At 38.9% G+C, this 18,135-nt stretch overlaps 1 protein-coding gene across 12 annotated transcripts in view; it reads left to right on the top strand.

Moving 5' to 3' along the window:
- RAPGEF2 (Rap guanine nucleotide exchange factor 2) overlaps nt 1-17,579 on the top strand; it is a 254,414-nt gene extending 236,835 nt beyond the window's left edge. For 5 of the 12 annotated variants that reach the window (XM_049631251.1, XM_049631252.1, XM_049631259.1 and 2 more), the window contains 13 exons: nt 125-365; nt 2,550-2,933; nt 3,811-4,022; nt 4,115-4,238; nt 4,853-4,876; nt 5,874-6,097; nt 7,752-7,958; nt 9,876-10,028; nt 10,797-10,871; nt 12,116-12,341; nt 12,900-13,459; nt 15,368-15,673; nt 16,523-17,579. In XM_049631251.1, coding sequence (XP_049487208.1) covers nt 125-365; nt 2,550-2,933; nt 3,811-4,022; nt 4,115-4,238; nt 4,853-4,876; nt 5,874-6,097; nt 7,752-7,958; nt 9,876-10,028; nt 10,797-10,871; nt 12,116-12,341; nt 12,900-13,459; nt 15,368-15,673; nt 16,523-16,548 — 2,762 coding nt within the window. In that variant the 3' untranslated portion in view covers nt 16,549-17,579. Of the gene's footprint in view, nt 1-124; nt 366-2,549; nt 2,934-3,810; nt 4,023-4,114; nt 4,239-4,852; nt 4,877-5,873; nt 6,098-7,751; nt 7,959-9,875; nt 10,029-10,796; nt 10,920-12,115; nt 12,342-12,899; nt 13,460-15,367; nt 15,674-16,522 lie in introns of all 12 variants that reach the window. The other 7 variants (XM_049631254.1, XM_049631255.1, XM_049631263.1 and 4 more) reach the window with 4 other exon arrangements.
- Nucleotides 17,580-18,135: the final 556 nt, after the last annotated feature.

An 18,135-nucleotide genomic window follows, 5' to 3' on the forward strand; every position in this document is an offset into this window, starting at 1 on the left:
AACGAGGGAGAGATGCAGGTTTAGCATTTATCTTTTCTAGGGAGGTTTTCCTGATTACTTCACTTAATTGTATTACCATATGCTAAAATCCTTTCCACTTACATATGGCTTTTCTTTCCCCCAGACTTGCCAGATCAAGTGTTAAGGGTTTTTAAAGCCGATCAGCAAAGCCGATACATCATGATCAGTAAGGACACCACAGCGAAGGAAGTAGTCATTCAGGCCATCAGGGAGTTTGCTGTGACTGCCACCCCGGATCAGTATTCGCTGTGTGAGGTCTCTGTCACACCTGAGGGTGTAATCAAACAAAGAAGACTCCCAGATCAGCTTTCCAAACTTGCTGATAGAATTCAGCTGAGTGGAAGGTATACAATATATCTGTCCTATTGGATTTCTTTAACCCCTCTTCAAACCCACACCAAAGTCTAAGAGATGAACACTTTCAAAGGGTTTTTAAAATGAGTAAGTACCCCTGCAAACGAGAAAGAAGACTTATCCCATTCTCCAAGAATTGGTGAATCAAAGGAAATGTACCCAGTAGACTGCTGACCCTCACAAGGATCTCTTAAGACCCTTTTGAAAAGGAGGGCACTGTGACCTGAATATTGTTATTGGCTGTCAGGGCACAGGCAGTCACTTCTTACACTGGCTGTAGGACACCAGGCTGGTGAAGTCACAGAGCTAACGCTGATTCTCTTTCCTGGATGTGTACATTCACAAACATGTTTTTAAATCATATTCTGTTGTCAATTGCTCCTGCCTACTCAACTTTTCTAGGAGCTGCAGTTGTTTAGATGGAGATATCAATGACCATGTGGCTGGCTAATGCTGCCTTTTATTGTGTGCTACACTGTGAAAAATACCTCGCTCTAGAACAAACTTTTGGTTGCTTCAGAGCTTGGTCTCCTGCTGCATAAGTGCTTATATCACATATTACTTGCAGGGTAACATTGTACCTGATTTTGTCAGTCTCCTGAATTTCCCTTGATAATATGTAATGTGTGTCCTCAAACCACAAATTAGTGAAAGTTGAAAAAGCAGTTACCTTTTGGCTCTAATTTAAAGACTAGATTCTGCACTCACTGAACATTAAGTATTTTCATAAATCACTTTTTTTTTTCTTTTTTTCTTGCTGGATGGAGTCCAGCAAATTCTTTTTGTACTTGAATTTTCCATAGTATAAATCTGATTTAATTCATTCAAAACTTCCTTTTTCTTGCTATCAACTACAACTTTATTACTCTTCTTCACTTTTACTTTATTTCCAACCCTGACACCAGCAGTTAGTGTTGTTTTAGGAGATCAGTTTTTCTCATTATCATTTGAAGGCACATTGCTATATCTGTAACCATGATGGAGTTCTACAAATCTCCATTGAGGTGCAGATTCATGGCTCACAGTCAAGAAAATTATATATGAATACAAGTCATGGGCTTCATGAGTAGTCAAAACTGGGAATGTTCAATCTGTGGATGTGAAGGCCTCAAGGTATGTGTTTTCCGTCATGGTCGCTTTGGTGAAAGATGCAAAAGGCCAGTTTGGCAAGACTCCCACTGGGCTCATTCTGCTTCTGTCTTTATGGAATTTGGCTTAGGAAAACATCTGTCTACTAAACCAGAAAAACAACCCCACAGGGCAAACATATGGATTCTATTTTCAACAAGTTGTTTACAAAGAGAAAGGAGTAATAATGAATTCTCGTCTCTGTCACTGATAGTAACTATTCATTAATATTTGGGAGCCTCTGTTTCCTCATCTGACAAGAATAATACCTGCCCCACTTACTTGTAGGGTTTTTGTGAAAACCAGATATTTAAAAGTTAAAGATCGGGGCGCCTGGGTGGCTCAGTAGGTTAAGCGTCCGACTTCAGCTTAGGTCATGACCTCGTGGTTCATTAGTTCGAGCCCTGCATCAGACTCTTCGCTGACAGCTCAGAGCCTGGAGCCTGCTTCAGGTTCTGTGTCTCCCTCTCTCTCTCTGCCCCTTGCTCTCCCCCTCCCCCCAAATAAATAAACATAAAAAAAAAATCTATTTTGGCATTATTGTACTCATAGTATCAGATAGAAGGGAATATCTTATAGGTTTCTTTGGTATTTGAATAAGTTGGTTCAAATTGGATCACGTTTACCTATTAAATAGTTACAGACTCTCTCTAGGAAAACAGGGTGATGACCTGTGTCTGATCTCTTCTGCCTTCCTTAGACCCTGTTTTCTTATTTAAACTGAAATTTTAAATTGAGCTATTTTCTGTCACTTTTAGCAAAAATACATAAAATAATCTGGAAATCAGGGAAGGGCAGGAGAAAAATACATGACAACTGGTACAAATGAAATGACATGTGATTTATTAGCTCCCATCAGTGACTTCCTGATAGGTGATTCTATGAGTTGGTGACTGGGGCAGCAGCTGTATTCTCTGTCCTTGTACAAGAGAATTCTTCCATCACTCACAGCCTGTTCTTGCAAATGTTGTCTACAAAGTAGCATCATTCTTTCAAGTAATGTCATGAGACTGCTGCTTAGGCTTAGAATTGTGTGTTTTTCACAGGTATTACTTGAAAAACAACATGGAGACAGAAACTCTTTGTTCAGACGAAGATGCTCAGGAGCTGTTGAGGGAGAGTCAAATTTCCCTCCTGCAGCTCAGTACTGTTGAAGTGGCCACACAGCTCTCTATGCGGAATTTTGAACTTTTCCGTAACATTGAACCTACTGAATACATAGATGATTTATTTAAACTCAAATCAAAAACCAGCTGTGCCAACCTGAAGAAATTTGAAGAAGTAATTAACCAGGAAACATTTTGGGTAGCATCTGAAATTCTGAGAGAGACAAACCAGCTGAAGAGGATGAAGATCATTAAGCATTTCATCAAGATAGCACTACACTGCAGGGAATGCAAGAATTTTAACTCAATGTTTGCAATCATCAGGTAAGTGAGCATACAGGTCCTAAGATTCAATTCAGTCTGCAGATCAAAAATACACATCAGTCCAGGAACACCGTATAATTTCTATAAGTGTAGTAGCTTTTGATTGAATCATATTGAACAAGTCCTTTTCTCGGAATCCAATGATTCTTAATTTAAAGTCTCTGGTGAGCTACATGTAGAGCCCAGAAAAGCTCTATTCACTACTTTTTTTAGTTCTGCGACTTAGGGCAAATTATTTTAATTTCTCTAGACATGAGTTTATTTCTCGTAAAGGAACAGTGCCCCAAAGAAGGATCAAGTAGATTAAATGATATTATGTATGTGGACTTCTATCAGCCGGCACGAGGCAGATGCCCACTAAATGTTCATTTTCATTTTCTTCCCGTGTAAGTGCTTATACTGAGGCCGGAAGACACTACAAACTGAAACAATTAGCAATATGGCTCTTCGCGGTGATTATGAATCATTGTCTCTCACTAGGAGTTTGATCATATTGTCATTACTGTTGGGACTTTTATTTTATTCCTGTAGGATACTTGGCCAGTCTGTTTTATCACCAGCCTATGTGCCAAGCGCTTCTCTGCGCATGGAAGCAGAGCTGCAAAACAGATGCTACCTCATGATACTTCACATTCCAGTTGTTTGTCCATAATAAACAGACTAGAAGGGTCTCAAGGGTAATAACCCTTGGCCCTGACCCTGCTTCTGTCTTCAATTCTCATTACCCAGAACTATTAGTAGTTTCTTATGAATCCCATAAATTGCTATGCATATACAGCATAAACACAGAGGTATTATACGTTTATAAACAATATGCTATTTTTACTTTCTTTGTTTCGTAAGAATGAGTCATTTGATTTCCTTTTTTTCCTTTCAGTGGCCTAAATTTGGCACCAGTGGCAAGACTACGAACCACCTGGGAAAAACTTCCCAATAAATACGAAAAGCTGTTTCAAGATCTCCAAGACTTGTTTGATCCCTCCAGAAACATGGCAAAATATCGCAATGTCCTCAACAGTCAAAACCTGCAGCCTCCCATAATCCCTCTATTCCCAGTTATCAAGAAGGATCTCACATTCCTTCATGAAGGTAAGTATAAAGTAGATTTTCTGTCTTCACTTGTGGAAGCACACAATAAATGAATGTGATAGGATTCCCTTTTTCTTCTTTGCCAATTATAGGAAATGACTCAAAAGTTGATGGGCTAGTCAATTTTGAGAAGCTAAGGATGATTGCAAAAGAAATTCGTCATGTTGGCCGAATGGCTTCAGTTAACATGGACCCTGCCCTCATGTTCAGGACTCGGTGAGTGTGTCCTCTTCAGTAACACGTGTAGGCTTAGAGAAGTTTGGGTTTGGAGGTCTCCTAATAAATGAGAAATTTTTGAATATTTACATTTGTAGCTTGGCAGAAATTTTATTAGGTTGTGGCGAGAAACCCCTGAGCTCTAATTTGAAATAAATGTCTTATTCGGCCTCAGGTGCACTTTTGACTGTCCGTAAAAAACAGTTTGTCCTGCAGAAATTTTTCATTTGACATGAGGTACAACTATTCCTTACTTGTCAGAACACTGGTTTGTAGAGCTTAAAACTCATAACTGATAGTATGAACTAAAATATGTAAAGAACCCAAACAATATGGGCTCAGTATCCATGCAATGGATTTAGTTGGCAGTGTAGTCAAAAATGATTAATCCAGTGAAGGAGAGGAGTTCTTAGAACAAAAAATTAACCGTATCTGTCTCTTGAGCCAGAAAAGTATTGCGGGTACAGTTGTGTGTGTGAGGTGATTATGCAGTTTAATGTTTGTGAGCTTCTAGTACTGCTTATCCAAAAGTCTAGTCCTTTCTTTCTGAGCTTGTGATCTTTCTGTCTCTCTTTCTACACCCATGCTTCAATCTCCATGGCTCTCACTTACAGGAAGAAGAAATGGAGGAGTTTGGGGTAAGTGGTGGAGACCTTGCAAACCCACACACAATTCTTATTCTGTTCATTGCATTGTTTTCTTACCTGCTGTATTTTCTGATGCTTTGCATTTTCTCTTAACCCTCTTGCTGACTTCACGTTTAATCTGTTGGGGCTTTTGTTTTTGAGGTCATGATCCATGAGAGCTGTGAAGTGGTTGATGATTGTTCTGGGGAACTGTAGGCCAGGCATACTTCTCAGTCTTCAAAAAGATTTTATTTTAATATGATTTGTGTACTTGGAAATGGAGAAAGCCTAATGCGGGGTTACGGGAGGAAGAACATTAAAAGGAAAAACTGTGCAATTTAAATACTATTGCACAGATATTTAAGTAAATATATATAATGTAAAAAGTGCCCCAAGGTGTTAAAACTACAGTTTTTACAGCTCAACTAACTACTGTTTTCATTCTATAAACCGATACTTTTTAAACATAATTCTTAACAATTCATGTGCTAGTTTCTATATATATATATATATATATGTTTACATTTGCATGATCATTTTATTAACAGATTGACCCATATTACTTTAAAAACTCTTTCACTCAAGGAAAAAGAAAACGATTGTGAACAGTGTAGCTAATTTTATTTAAACTTATGTAAAATATCCTCTTTAGGAGAAGTAAATTTCATGTAAATCTCAATGATTTTTAACTGTGTATTGCATGAGCTCCTATATATAATCAGTATTTGCTGGCTTCTATGAAAGAACTGCCTTGAATGCTCTGTAGATGAGAAAAGCAGAATTTCCGAGTTGGACTAGAAACATATATATATGTATGTTCGTATGATTCTTTTTTAACTTGAAAAAATTTAATCTATATTAGTCTATATTTCCTTGTAACAGTTTACTTACCAGAATGAGGCATGTGATCTTTTGAACGCAGAATACTTGTGTAAGTCTTGGCATGTTTCAGATAGATAAAGGAACCCCATGGTAGAGTGAGCTGCATATCTGCCTTTTCATCTTCCAGGTCTCTCAGCCAGGGTAGTACAAATGCAACAGTGCTAGACGTTGCTCAGACAGGTGGTCATAAAAAGCGGGTACGTCGTAGTTCCTTTCTCAATGCCAAAAAGCTTTACGAAGATGCCCAAATGGCTCGAAAAGTCAAGCAGTACCTGTCCAATTTGGAGCTAGAAATGGATGAGGAGAGTCTGCAGACCTTATCACTGCAGTGTGAGCCAGCAACCAACACATGTGAGTTTTTCCTTAAAGCGGCTGCAGAATCTGAAATGCAGATTTGTTTCCTGAGCAGTGGTATGGGCGGCGACAAGTGGGGCTTAGCGCAGAGGGGGCAGTAGCATCCTGGCAACATACTAGCCCCTCCCTTGAATGCTGCCGTTGATCCCATGCAGTACTGGCCTAGGCCAGGCCTCCCGTCCAACTCACTTGGCTTGGGCAGGGTGACCACAGAGACTTAGGGGGACGGCTGTTTCCGTTGTGTCTTTGTTGTCTCACAAAGATACTTCCAAAGTGATGGGCAACCTGAGAGGCGAGAGTGGTGAAGGGCCTGCCTCGTCAGAGGGGTCTGTGACTAGGTGCACCTGCTGCCTTTTATACCCTCAGCCTGACAGCGCCGGCAGGAAGTTGGCCTGGCACAGGAAGCAGTGGTCCTGCTGCACGGTACCAAAACGCAGCCTAACGTGTAGTTTCCCAGCCTTCAAAAATCTGACCAGGCTAGAAATGGGGGCAAGTTTTCTGCTTGTTTTCATCTGCATTCGTGTAAGATCGAGGCATTTTCCATTTAGGACACTTCCGGGTCTTTTATGGACAGGTTTGAAGATACCCTTGATAGAATTTAAATGTTAGATGAGTTGAGAAGATTCAAGTTACTAGATTTTCCCAGGACGCTGAAGAGCTTGTCCTCTGGAGTCAGATTGGTTTGAGTTCAAATCCTGTTTGTTTCTCCAGATAGCATCGTCCCCTTAGGCAACTAACTTGAGCTCCCTAATCCTTAGCTTCTTTACGTGTAAATGGAGGAAGTACATCCGTGTCATTGAGTTGTTTTGAATGTTAATACGTTATACATACAGCATTTTTAATTGTCCTATTCAGATTGTCTTCTATATGCCATGGAATTATATAATCAGTCTAATATTCAAGCAGTATTGGTTGCTATTGGCTAACATAGATAATTTTACCCATAGGAGAGAATTTAAGAGTGAAAAGATTACAGTTAATAAATACCATTTATTAAATAAAAACTAAGCTCATACATGTCAAGGAATTTTGACCTCCATTTTGAAAAACAATCCTAATAATTTTCCTGTTGTAGATTTTATCATATATTTCTGCTTTTTTTTTTTTTTTTTTTTTTTTTTTTTATTTTTTATTTTTGGGACAGAGAGAGACAGAGCATGAACGGGGGAGGGGCAGAGAGAGGGAGACACAGAATCGGAAACAGGCTCCAGGCTCCGAGCCGTCAGCCCAGAGCCTGACGCGGGGCTCGAACTCACGGACCGCGAGATCGTGACCTGGCTGAAGTCGGACGCTTAACCGACTGCGCCACCCAGGCGCCCCTATTTCTGCTTTTTATATACATTCACACAGCATATTGAACTCTCCACATTTTTCTACTTTTATTTTTAATGTGGTATTTAATAGTATAATCATCATTTGTGACAGCTAGTTTCATAAAGTAAATATCTTTGTCCTGTCAGGCCTATATTATTTTCTGTAACTAGGGTTCCCTCCCACCCCCATTTCTGCCCTTTATGTGGATAACAGGAAAAAGACATGATACACATTTTCGTGTTCTAAAGTGTAGAAAATGCTTATGCAGTTCTGAACTTGTATATAGCTACTAACTTCTGAAATTTCTTGTTCTGTTTTTAAACTAAACAATTAACAGTGCCTAAGAATCCTGGTGACAAAAAGCCCGTCAAGTCTGAGACCTCCCCAGTGGCTCCAAGGGCAGGGTCGCAACAGAAAGCACAAGCCCAGCCACAGCCCCAACAGCCACCGCCACCACATAAAATCAACCAAGGACTGCAGGTTCCTGCTGTGTCCCTTTATCCCTCGCGAAAGAAAGTACCCGTAAAGGATCTCCCACCTTTTGGTAGGTGATTCAAATCATATCCTCTTTTGAGGCTATTTGGTGTCATGTTTTTCAGATTAGGAAAAAATCCTTATCTTGAATAACTCTAATATACTTGAGTCTCTATTTGATTGTTACCTCTTAGTAAAACATTAATGTTCAGAAAGTTGAATTTTACTGTTACCAGTGGAAGGGACTGTTTACTGTTTATTCTATAGAGTGTCTCCTTGAATCATGCTCATTTGTTATTGGGAGGGGAGGGCGTGTGAAATGGGAGTGTTAGTATATATCTATTAGTTTTGTCCCTTCATGTAAATGGTACAACAAAGTTATATTTCATAAAATGTATGGGTTCTTTTTTGTACATTTATGTGAAAGGAAACAATGTTAATAAAAGGGGGAAAAAAAACCTTGTGGTACAGTTTACTTAGATAAAATAGGGTATTGGTCACTGAGCTATTCCTACCCAGGGACACCCTGTCCTTATGAGGTGGGCAAGAGTCTTCCGGTAGGTCCTTCGTATACTTTATCTTTGGCTCTTTCTTCCTGGTCAGCATATATGCCATTTGTTGAATTTGGGGAAGAGTGACAAAAGAATATTTTTGCTTGACATTTCCCCTTTGATTTGTATTTGTATTTGTATTACTCTCCCTATCACAAACTGAATTACAGGTTTCTTTGTCATCTTATTAATATTCATATCTTCCTAAATCCCCTGCAACCTGACTTCTATTTCCTCTTTTACACTGACCTTCTTATATGGAAGTTTATCAGTCTTTCTTTTACTTAAATATAACTTTTTAGCCAAATGTGTAGGTGTGCCTGAATATAAAGCACTTTTTTAATCTCTGCATAATGCTGGCCTTGGAATTTTTTCCCAAATCACAACTATTTATTCGTACAGCTTTAGTGTAGCTAACATTTTCATGCATGTTGTGTATATCAGCATGTATATACATAAATATTGCTTTAAAAGTGGTCTTTAAGTAACTGTATTAAAACAAGATCAGATGTTTACATGAGGTGAAATGAAGGCTTAAATCTGTGTTAAATTTCACCGCCTCCTTTTTAATGGATCCTGGTAAGTCTAAGAACATTAAAACTATTGACTGAGGCAGTGTCAGGTGTTTTCAAGTATTTCTTTGTCGTTCAGAAATAAGGCAATTGAGAGCGCCTCATAAGAATACTAGAGGCTTTGTAAACTATTTTAATGTGACTCCCCCATTTCTAAAAATATTTCTTGGGGGGGGAATCACCTTATACTGGGATATGTAATCCTTTTCTTCCACCCTCATCCTTCTTGATCCTACGCTTGGCACTAGATCACTCCCTTCTGAAATCGTCTCCTGTGGTTTCTGTGACACAGGGCACTTCCATGGGTCTACTTCTGCTTTTCTTGCATCTACTTATTTGATCGAATATTAACTTCATGGAATTCCCTAGAACGTTTTTATTCACTTTTCTTACTACCTCTGGTTAGCTCTTGGCTCGTTAGTTTTCTCCCATCATTCCCACTTCTCCTGAGCCAACACATCCAGTAATACCAAAATACCTGTTTGAGTTCACCAAAATACTCAGCCTTGAATTCTAATAATAAATATTCTTAGCTGATCACTTTTGTCCTAAATTCTAATATTTTCAAATTGTTCATTTTTTTTCTTCATTGTTGTCTGATGTCAACATATTGTTGAATGAATGTTGATTAAGATTTAGAATCTAAAGTAAAATATCAAAAGCAGTCTGTTTCTAGCACTCCAGCAGATACCAGTCAGAAACCACATTACAGGTACTGTGTGCCTTCTGTAAGCTTGCTGTTTATACCATGATGATATTACAAGTAGGTTGAAACTAAATGTAATATTAAATCATCCAAAAAGATTTTATTCATGTGATTCCTTTTTACTCATGAAAATACATATTTCTTTCTTTCTTTTATAGGCATATACTCTCCACAAGCTTTAAAGAAAATTCTTTCTTTGTCTGAAGAAGGAAGTCTGGAGCGTCATAAAAAACAAGCAGAAGACACTATATCAAACGCATCTTCCCAGCTTTCTTCTCCTCCCACTTCTCCACAGAGTTCTCCAAGGAAAGGTAGAACTAAATTACTTACTGTTTTCCTTTATAGCAATCTATACATTTCAGCTGCAATAAATTCCAGATTTATATATCACGTCATTTTTGATGTTCGGGTCATTTAAAATGATGTCCTATATAATGCCCAATGGATTCCACCCCCCCCCCCCCCCGACCCCTCCGGTTTATAAATTTGGAAGAATTTTGGTATTTCTTAATAGTAAATTGTGTTAAACTACATAATGCCGTTTAAAACATATATATATGGTTTTTATTGATTGTAAGTGTGGAAATAATTTTTATAGTAAAAGGTGTTCTAACTAAATATAATTATATAACATTAATTGCAGAGTAGAAAGCTTTAAAAACATAAGAAAACTAATATCTTCCTGATTTATTTTTTCATTAACACGGGTCTTGATTATCTTTTTTTTTTGTTGCTATTTTATTTTCAAAGAGATTAAATTTTTAGGTAAACTCACTTCTTTATGTTGATGCTTTCTTATATTAAAATAATAGTAATTTTTTGCTGAATAACCCTCCAAGTTCCTTTCTCTTTCTACCCTTTAACTGAATGGGTATAAACCAGTAATAAATGGCTAAGACAGTTTTCTCTAGAGGAAGGCCAAAAAGATGAATAAATTGTTAGATTTCACTGACATAACAAATACCTTTTCAGCTTTACTTCTTAGATATTTCAGACATGGATGCATTTTGTGTGCGTATCAGTCTCTCCTGTCCTTGTTAAATGGATACATCTAAATTCTTTTCTCATCCTGTTGTTAGGTGGCAGTGACAATCAGCTGAGATCTTTTGGCTCCGGGCAGTTGGACTTAACCAGTTCCTCCTCTTCTCTTGGAAGTGAGAACAGTAACAAGAATAACAATGCTCCACGGACCTATGGGATAGGTGGGGTTTACAGAACCAAAGACGGGGTGGGAAAGAGAGGAATTTTCTCATTATTAGTTAAGGAAAATGGGAGAATTCCTCTAAACGTCAAGTGCTCCACCCAAGTGATTATTTTTCTAGAGGTGTTTTTTTGAGAGGACTGTTCAGGGAACGCTTTAAATCTTGTCCATCAGAACTTTCAGTGTCCTCTAAAAAAAGACTTCTCATAGATGAATGCATTAAATCTTATCAAGACCTGTGCAACCTTTAAAAAATAAATCAGGAATTAACAAGTTACTGAAAGGATGGGGAAGTACTTATAGAAGGTAAATTAGCAACATTTAGGTGTTCTAGATTTAATTTTTTTATTAGGTAAGTGGCATTGAAAAATCTGCATCGCATACACATGATCATATAAAACCAGTATTTTAAGTAATGTGAGATCTATAGTAATATTGTTTAAAAAATGAGTACTGAGAAAGAAGATTTGAATTTTTTCATTAAAAATATCAAGACAAGCACCTCTTTCTTTGTGGCTTTCAAAATTATTTTTAGCAGCAAAGGAGAGTTAAGGGTCCTTCAGGACATCTGTTTAGACATAGTGATGGTCTAGGGAGAAACTGGAGATTTTTGCACATTACATCCTCCAAAACAATTGGCTTCTTTGCGATTCATCCAATATAATATTAATACTGAAAAACAAATGGCAAAAACCCAAAGGTATTTTCTTCAGGTATTTCAGGTATTATTCTTATATGTCCACTTGAAATGGTAAGACAGATACTTCGAGCTGAATATTCTCTGCCATAAAGTTCTAAAAATTAAAAACTTCATTGGAGATTACTGACTTTGCAGTTAAAAAAATACTTTTAAACTTGATCATACTTATTCTTCTTAGTTTCTTTTATATAGACTAATAGTAGTATTATTTATACCTAAAGGAGCTAAGAATAGTCAACTAGTGCCATGATTTCTGCAAAAACACATAACAGTGTTTCTTTTTTTCTTCTTTAAACTTTCATGAAACATGTTAAATTTCATTTGAGTAAAAGTTTACCTTACCAGTCACCCAAGTCTCCACAAGTAAAATGGTTTTTCCCTCACTTCAATGGTGGTACCTTTGGCCTGCATTTTTGTTTTGCTTCTATTTGGTAGACTTCAGTTTTATGTTGTAAACCTATGGTGTCTAATTAATATGGTCGTTATTTCCCATGCAGGCTACACTCTGGCTCCCAGTGGTACTGTGGATAATTTCTCAGATTCTGGTCACAGTGAGATTTCTTCACGATCCAGTATTGTCAGCAATTCTTCCTTTGACTCAGTGCCAGTCTCGCTGCATGATGAGAGGCGCCAGAGGCATTCTGTCAGCATTGTGGAGACAAACCTCGGTGTGGGCAGGATGGAAAGGCGGACTGTGATTGAACCAGACCAGTACAGCTTAGGGTGGGCAGCGTTTCTTTAGTGTTCTTTTACATTCCTTCTTCCAGTCTTTAAAAATTAGTCCTTTATTCTGGATGTGGATTTCTGTTATTTTACCTAATGCCCAAGGAATGCTCACCCATCCCAGGTCTAATTTTTACAATTTCTAGATTAAGTTCCGTGCAATCTTTGTTGTATGCACTGCTTTTCAAGTTAGCTTTATTCTTGGAATACAGTTGCTCTGTGCTAAAGGAAGAGGCTGGTTTCAGGATGTACCAGATCCTGTGTGTGCGCTGCCTCCCTGAAATCAGATTATGTTGACTCGTCCTTTAACCTTCTAAGGAAAGGGTTCCTTTATTATATATAAGCAAGTTGTTGTTCTTTTCCCTCTGTATCGGTGATGACAAGGTGAGCAAACTGGATGTGGCAGAACCGGCCAGGAGAATGAAACTCGGGGGTGCTTTTATCCTCTTCCTGTGATGAAACAAAGCCACCTTTCTGGGGGGGAGAAAACGTATTTTGGTTTTATATCATAGATTAACAATCTTGCACTTTTTCCCCTTTTCATTTTCAACCACGTAGGTCCTATGCGCCAATGTCTGAGAGTCGAGGCTTGTATGCTACAGCTACAGTAATTTCTTCCCCAAGCACAGAGGAACTTTCCCAAGACCAAGGGGATCGTGCGTCACTCGATGCTGCCGACAGTGGCCGTGGGAGCTGGACGTCGTGCTCAAGTGGCTCACATGATAATATACAGACCATTCAGCACCAGAGAAGCTGGGAAACACTTCCATTTGGGCACACTCACTTTGATTATTCAGGGGATCCTGCAGGTTTATGGGCCTCAAGTAGCCATATGGACCAACTTATGTTTTCTGATCACAGCACAAAGTACAACAGGCAAAATCAAAGTAGAGAGAGTCTTGAACAAGCCCAATCCCGGGCAAGCTGGGCATCTTCCACAGGATACTGGGGAGAAGACTCAGAAGGTGACACAGGCACAATAAAGCGAAGGGGTGGAAAAGATGTTTCCATTGAAGCCGAAAGCAGTAGCATCACCTCTGTGACCACAGAAGAAGCCAAACCTGTTCCTACGCCGGCCCACATAGCTGTGACGTCGAGTACTACAAAGGGACTTATTGGTAAGCTTATTAGAGAGCTTTGTCAGATCTCACCTTTCAAAAGTAAAATAATGTGTTCATGGTTCTTTTCCTCATCTTGACCTACCCGTTGTTGTCGGGGGCTTCCAAATTAGCGGTATGTTCAGGATTTTGAAATAAGAGTAGTCAAGAGCCCAGGTTCTGTGGTCAGGTACGTACAGATATATTCCAGCATAATAAACAGTCTGTACATTTTAGCAGTCAAGATCAGCAGATTATCATTATGGATGTTTTCTTACCTTTTAGGCTAAAAGTATCAGAAGGATGCCCATTCTTTCTAAAGGAAGAATTTTTTGCGTAATTGGAGCTGTTTTAAAAGTTCTATTTTGTTCCTTGAATTCCACTTAGAACTTGACACTTTGCATATATAAATCTTCCATTCACTTTTGTTATGCAGACAAATCATGTGCTGCACACTGTAGAACAAGGAAGAGGGTGCTGAGAAGTAACATAAAGCATAAGAGCATAGGCTACGAATTTGGCGGATTGGGGGTTGAATCCCTGTTTGGCTCTTTACTAGCTTTGTGACATATGGGCAAGGTACTAACCTTCCTTTGTGAAACGAGCTTAATAATTTCTATCAATACGGTTGATGTGGGGATTAAAGGAACTCAATGGAAAGCACTTAGAACTGTGCCTAGATAGTAATTTATAAGTATTTGAAAGATGTTTTTGCTTTGCTGCTGCTGTTTCTCTTATGAAGTCTCTCATGTTCCCCCATTCCTGTCAGGTTGTATTTTCTATGGCATAGTCAACATCTACCTAACTGAAGTGTAGGAATAAATTACAGGATACAGAGTCAGAGACACTATAAATATAGAACGGAATTTATTAATAGGGAAATTGTTATTTTGCCATATAAATAGTCATGGATGGATAACAGTTAATACCTTGTCTTGGGTTGCAATTTTTAAAGCACTTTCTTTTAACAAACTAATACTTAGAATTTTTATTGCAAAGACGGGAATGAGTTTCATTCCTAATAACTGAATCTATGAAGTTCCAGAAAATAAAACTCTCATTCTGCTTGGCTTCACAGATTTCATGTTCTAGGCCATGAACGTTAATAAAGGACTTTAAAAGAAATACATACCTTATAGTTTAGAGTTTTAAAATTTGTGTCAATTTTTGCACGACTTTTCCAAATTTAATTCTCTTTTCCAAAGTGAGGTCCAAGACCTGAAAGTAATGTACGATTGATTTTCTGCCTGACAAGGGTAAATGCCCAGGTAATATGGAGTAGCCTACCTTGTCCTTAGGGTAGGGGGAGGAGGAAGGAAACTTTTAGCAGGCACTACTAATATCTCCCAGGCATAATACTAGGATTTTATGTTTTCTCTTTCCTTAAACTTTCCAATAAACCCAAGGGTTAAGTGTTAACCTTATTACTATTTTATAGTTAAATGCAAGATCTGAAGTAGTCTGTTTAGTAACATCTCTCACCAGTTATTTTACCATGGTGATAACCATTGAGAATATTTGGCTCAATTAACATCCATTTCCTCGCCTGCCATATCCCCCACACAACATAAATCACATTTGTCATTGCACTGTGTTTGCTGTCTCAATAATTAGTTTTATAATTAAAAAAAATTTTTTTTAATGTTTTATTTATTTTTGAGACAGAGAGAGACAGAGCATGAACGGGGGAGGGTCAGAGAGAGAGGGAGACACAGAATCCGAAGCAGGCTCCAGGCTCTGAGCTGTCAGCACAGAGCCCGACATGGGGCTCGAACTCACGGACCGTGAGATCATGACCTGAGCCGAAGTCGGATGCTTAACCGACTGAGCCACCCAGGCGCCCCAGTTTTATAATTTATCGTAAACATTTGTGGCATGAAATAATCGTCCACAAAATTTGCAATGACCGGTACATTGTTTTCACTACAGTGCGGAAGGAGGGCAGGTATCGAGAGCCCCCGCCCACCCCTCCAGGCTACATTGGAATCCCCATCACTGACTTTCCAGAAGGACATTCCCATCCGGCCAGGAAACCTCCAGACTACAACGTGGCACTTCAGAGATCTCGGATGGTCGCCCGACCCACCGACACAGCTGGGCCTTCGCCTGCACAGCAGCCACACGGGCCTCCAGCGAGCGGCAGGCCAGTGAACAAACCGCAGTGGCATAAGCCCAATGAGTGTGACCCGCGCCTCGCCCCCTATCAGTCTCAAGGGTTTTCCACCGAGGAGGATGGTATATATATGCATTCTTAAAACCATAGCATTAGTGTGTTCACTTATTCTGCCTGTGAGCTTTCGAGGGCATTTGTTTTCTTAATACCTTGGTCAGCTGCGTCTTTAGCCATGTCCTACATAAGGAACATTTTGTGTTCAGAGTTTGTTCGTTCCTGAACGTGTTTAGAAATACCAAAGATTGCCGAGGGGACACTTGCAATAAAGTGTGTTACATGACTAGATTTCTTACTGATTCTCAAAGTTTCTCTGTGGAAATGTATTTGGACTTTTAACGAGATCCGAATGAAAGTCTGATAAAGAAGCATACCTTATAGCTTCTTTGCCGCCTTTCTATAAATCTACCTGGCCATGCTGGAATGAGGGTGACGGAGATCACCCTCTGCCCTTGTTTAACATGTTTTATTATGCAAATAATCATAATGGAAAAGAAGTAAAAGACAAAAAATGAAAATCACTTCTAGTCCTACCTCTTGCAGATAGCCATTATTAACATTTTGTTACATATCCTTCTAGATTTATGTGTGCGTGTATATTACTTAAAGTCCCATGCTGCTTCATAATTTTCAATTAATTTATTAACTTTGCAATCAGTAAGCATACGATATTTATATCTTCTACTGTGTATATTTAAAGATATGCATCATATGTACTTTTTTTAAAACTTTAGTATTAATCATTACTTAGAGAAAAAGGGAAAAGATTTTAAGTGAGCTATACTAAAAACATAGCTATGGTATTTTTATTTAACCTATCAGTGAATGTATTCTCTCTAGCAAAGAAATGACTTGCCTGCTCACTTTTTTTTTTTTTTTTTTTTTCCTTCTTTTTTTCCTCATTGTGTTTGCAGAAGATGAACAAGTATCTGCTGTTTGAGGCACAGGCTTTTCTGGATCCAGAGTTAGCCACCTAAAAGGAGAGCACAAGAAGACGTCCCTAGCAGTGGAGCCGTGGAACTCGCATTCTGAGGATGGTGGACCAGTTTGCCTCCTTCCCTGCCTTAAAAGCAGCATGGGGCTTCTTCTCCCCTTCTTCCTTTCCCCTTTGCATGTGAAATACTGTGAAGAAATTGCCCTGGCACTTTTCAGACTTTGTTGCTTGAAATGCACAGTGCAGCAATCTTCGAGCTCCCACTGTTGCTGCCTGCCACATCACACAGTATCATTCCCAATTCCAAGATCATCACAACAAGATGATTCACTCTGGCTGCACTTCTCAATGCCTGGAAGGATTTTTTTAAATCTTCCTTTTAGATTTCAATCCAGTCCTAGCACTTGGTCTCATTGGGATAATGAGAAAAGCTAGCCATTGAACTACTTGGGGCCTTTAACCCATCAAAGAAGACAAAGAAAAACAATGAAATCCTCTTGAGTACAGTGCTTTGTCCACTTGTTTACAATGTCTTTTTTTTTTTTTTTTTTTTAAATGAATTTAAAGATTGTGTTCAGAGAGTAAATGTTCTATCCATTTGATGATCACAGTATTATTTTGAACCTTTAAGTAGGGTTGCCAGCCTGGGTTTCTAAAAAACCAAATATGCCGGACAGGGTGTGGTCACACCAAGAAGAGGGAAGACCTGGCTTGCGACCCTGTCTTCCCGCGTCCTTCTGGCCTCACCCGTGAAGTGCCCTATCCTGGAAGTAGAAGATGTTAGCCAATTACTTAGATACCAAGACACCTCATCCACTCCTTCCCCAGTGGGTGGGGTTCTTCTGTAAAACTGTTTGCACATGGCCAGGGGAGGGAAAAAGGACTCTTGTGTCCTGTGTCTGAGCCTTATGGAGTGCAGGACAGTGTCATTTGAGGGCGTGTCCTGCTCCATCGAGACGGATGGCAAACCCCGTTTTTTTAAGTTATGTTTCTTTGATTTTTGTTAAATTAGTTTTAGGGATTTTTTTTTTTTTTTTCGTTTTTAAAGAGAAACGTTTGTAACTGGATAGCATTGCAGTGAAAGCAGCTTGGGATATTGGAGCTAACGCCAGCTGTTAATACTGCTCTTTCGAGACAGCCTCCCTGTACCGAACTGGCATTAGGGAATAAACAAGCCTTTAACGTGATAGAGGAACAAAAGATCAAAAACCTGATTAGACATGCCAGCCTTTGCGAGGTGGGTTAGTCACCAAAGACTAACCTGGAAGTGGCTTTATGGACGCTGCAGATAGAGAAGGCCTACGTGTAGCAACCACCTGCTCACAGCTGCTATTAACCCTATAGTGACTGAAATGACCCCTCCACTCTATTTTTGTGTTGTTTTTGCACAGACTCCGGAAAAGTGAAGGCTGCCAATCCGAGTAGTACTCAAATGTGAGGAACTGCTGGTCTTGGATTTTTTTTCCATTAAATTCAGCTGATCATATTGATCAGTAGATAAACGTAAATAGCTTCAAATTTTAAAAGTCAAATTGCAGTGTTTTTTCACTGCATCAAAACGATGTCAGTGCTTTATTTAATAAATCTCTTCTG

This window comes from Panthera uncia, chromosome B1, assembly GCF_023721935.1.
Source record: "Panthera uncia isolate 11264 chromosome B1, Puncia_PCG_1.0, whole genome shotgun sequence".
NCBI classification, from domain to species: Eukaryota; Metazoa; Chordata; class Mammalia; order Carnivora; family Felidae; genus Panthera; species Panthera uncia.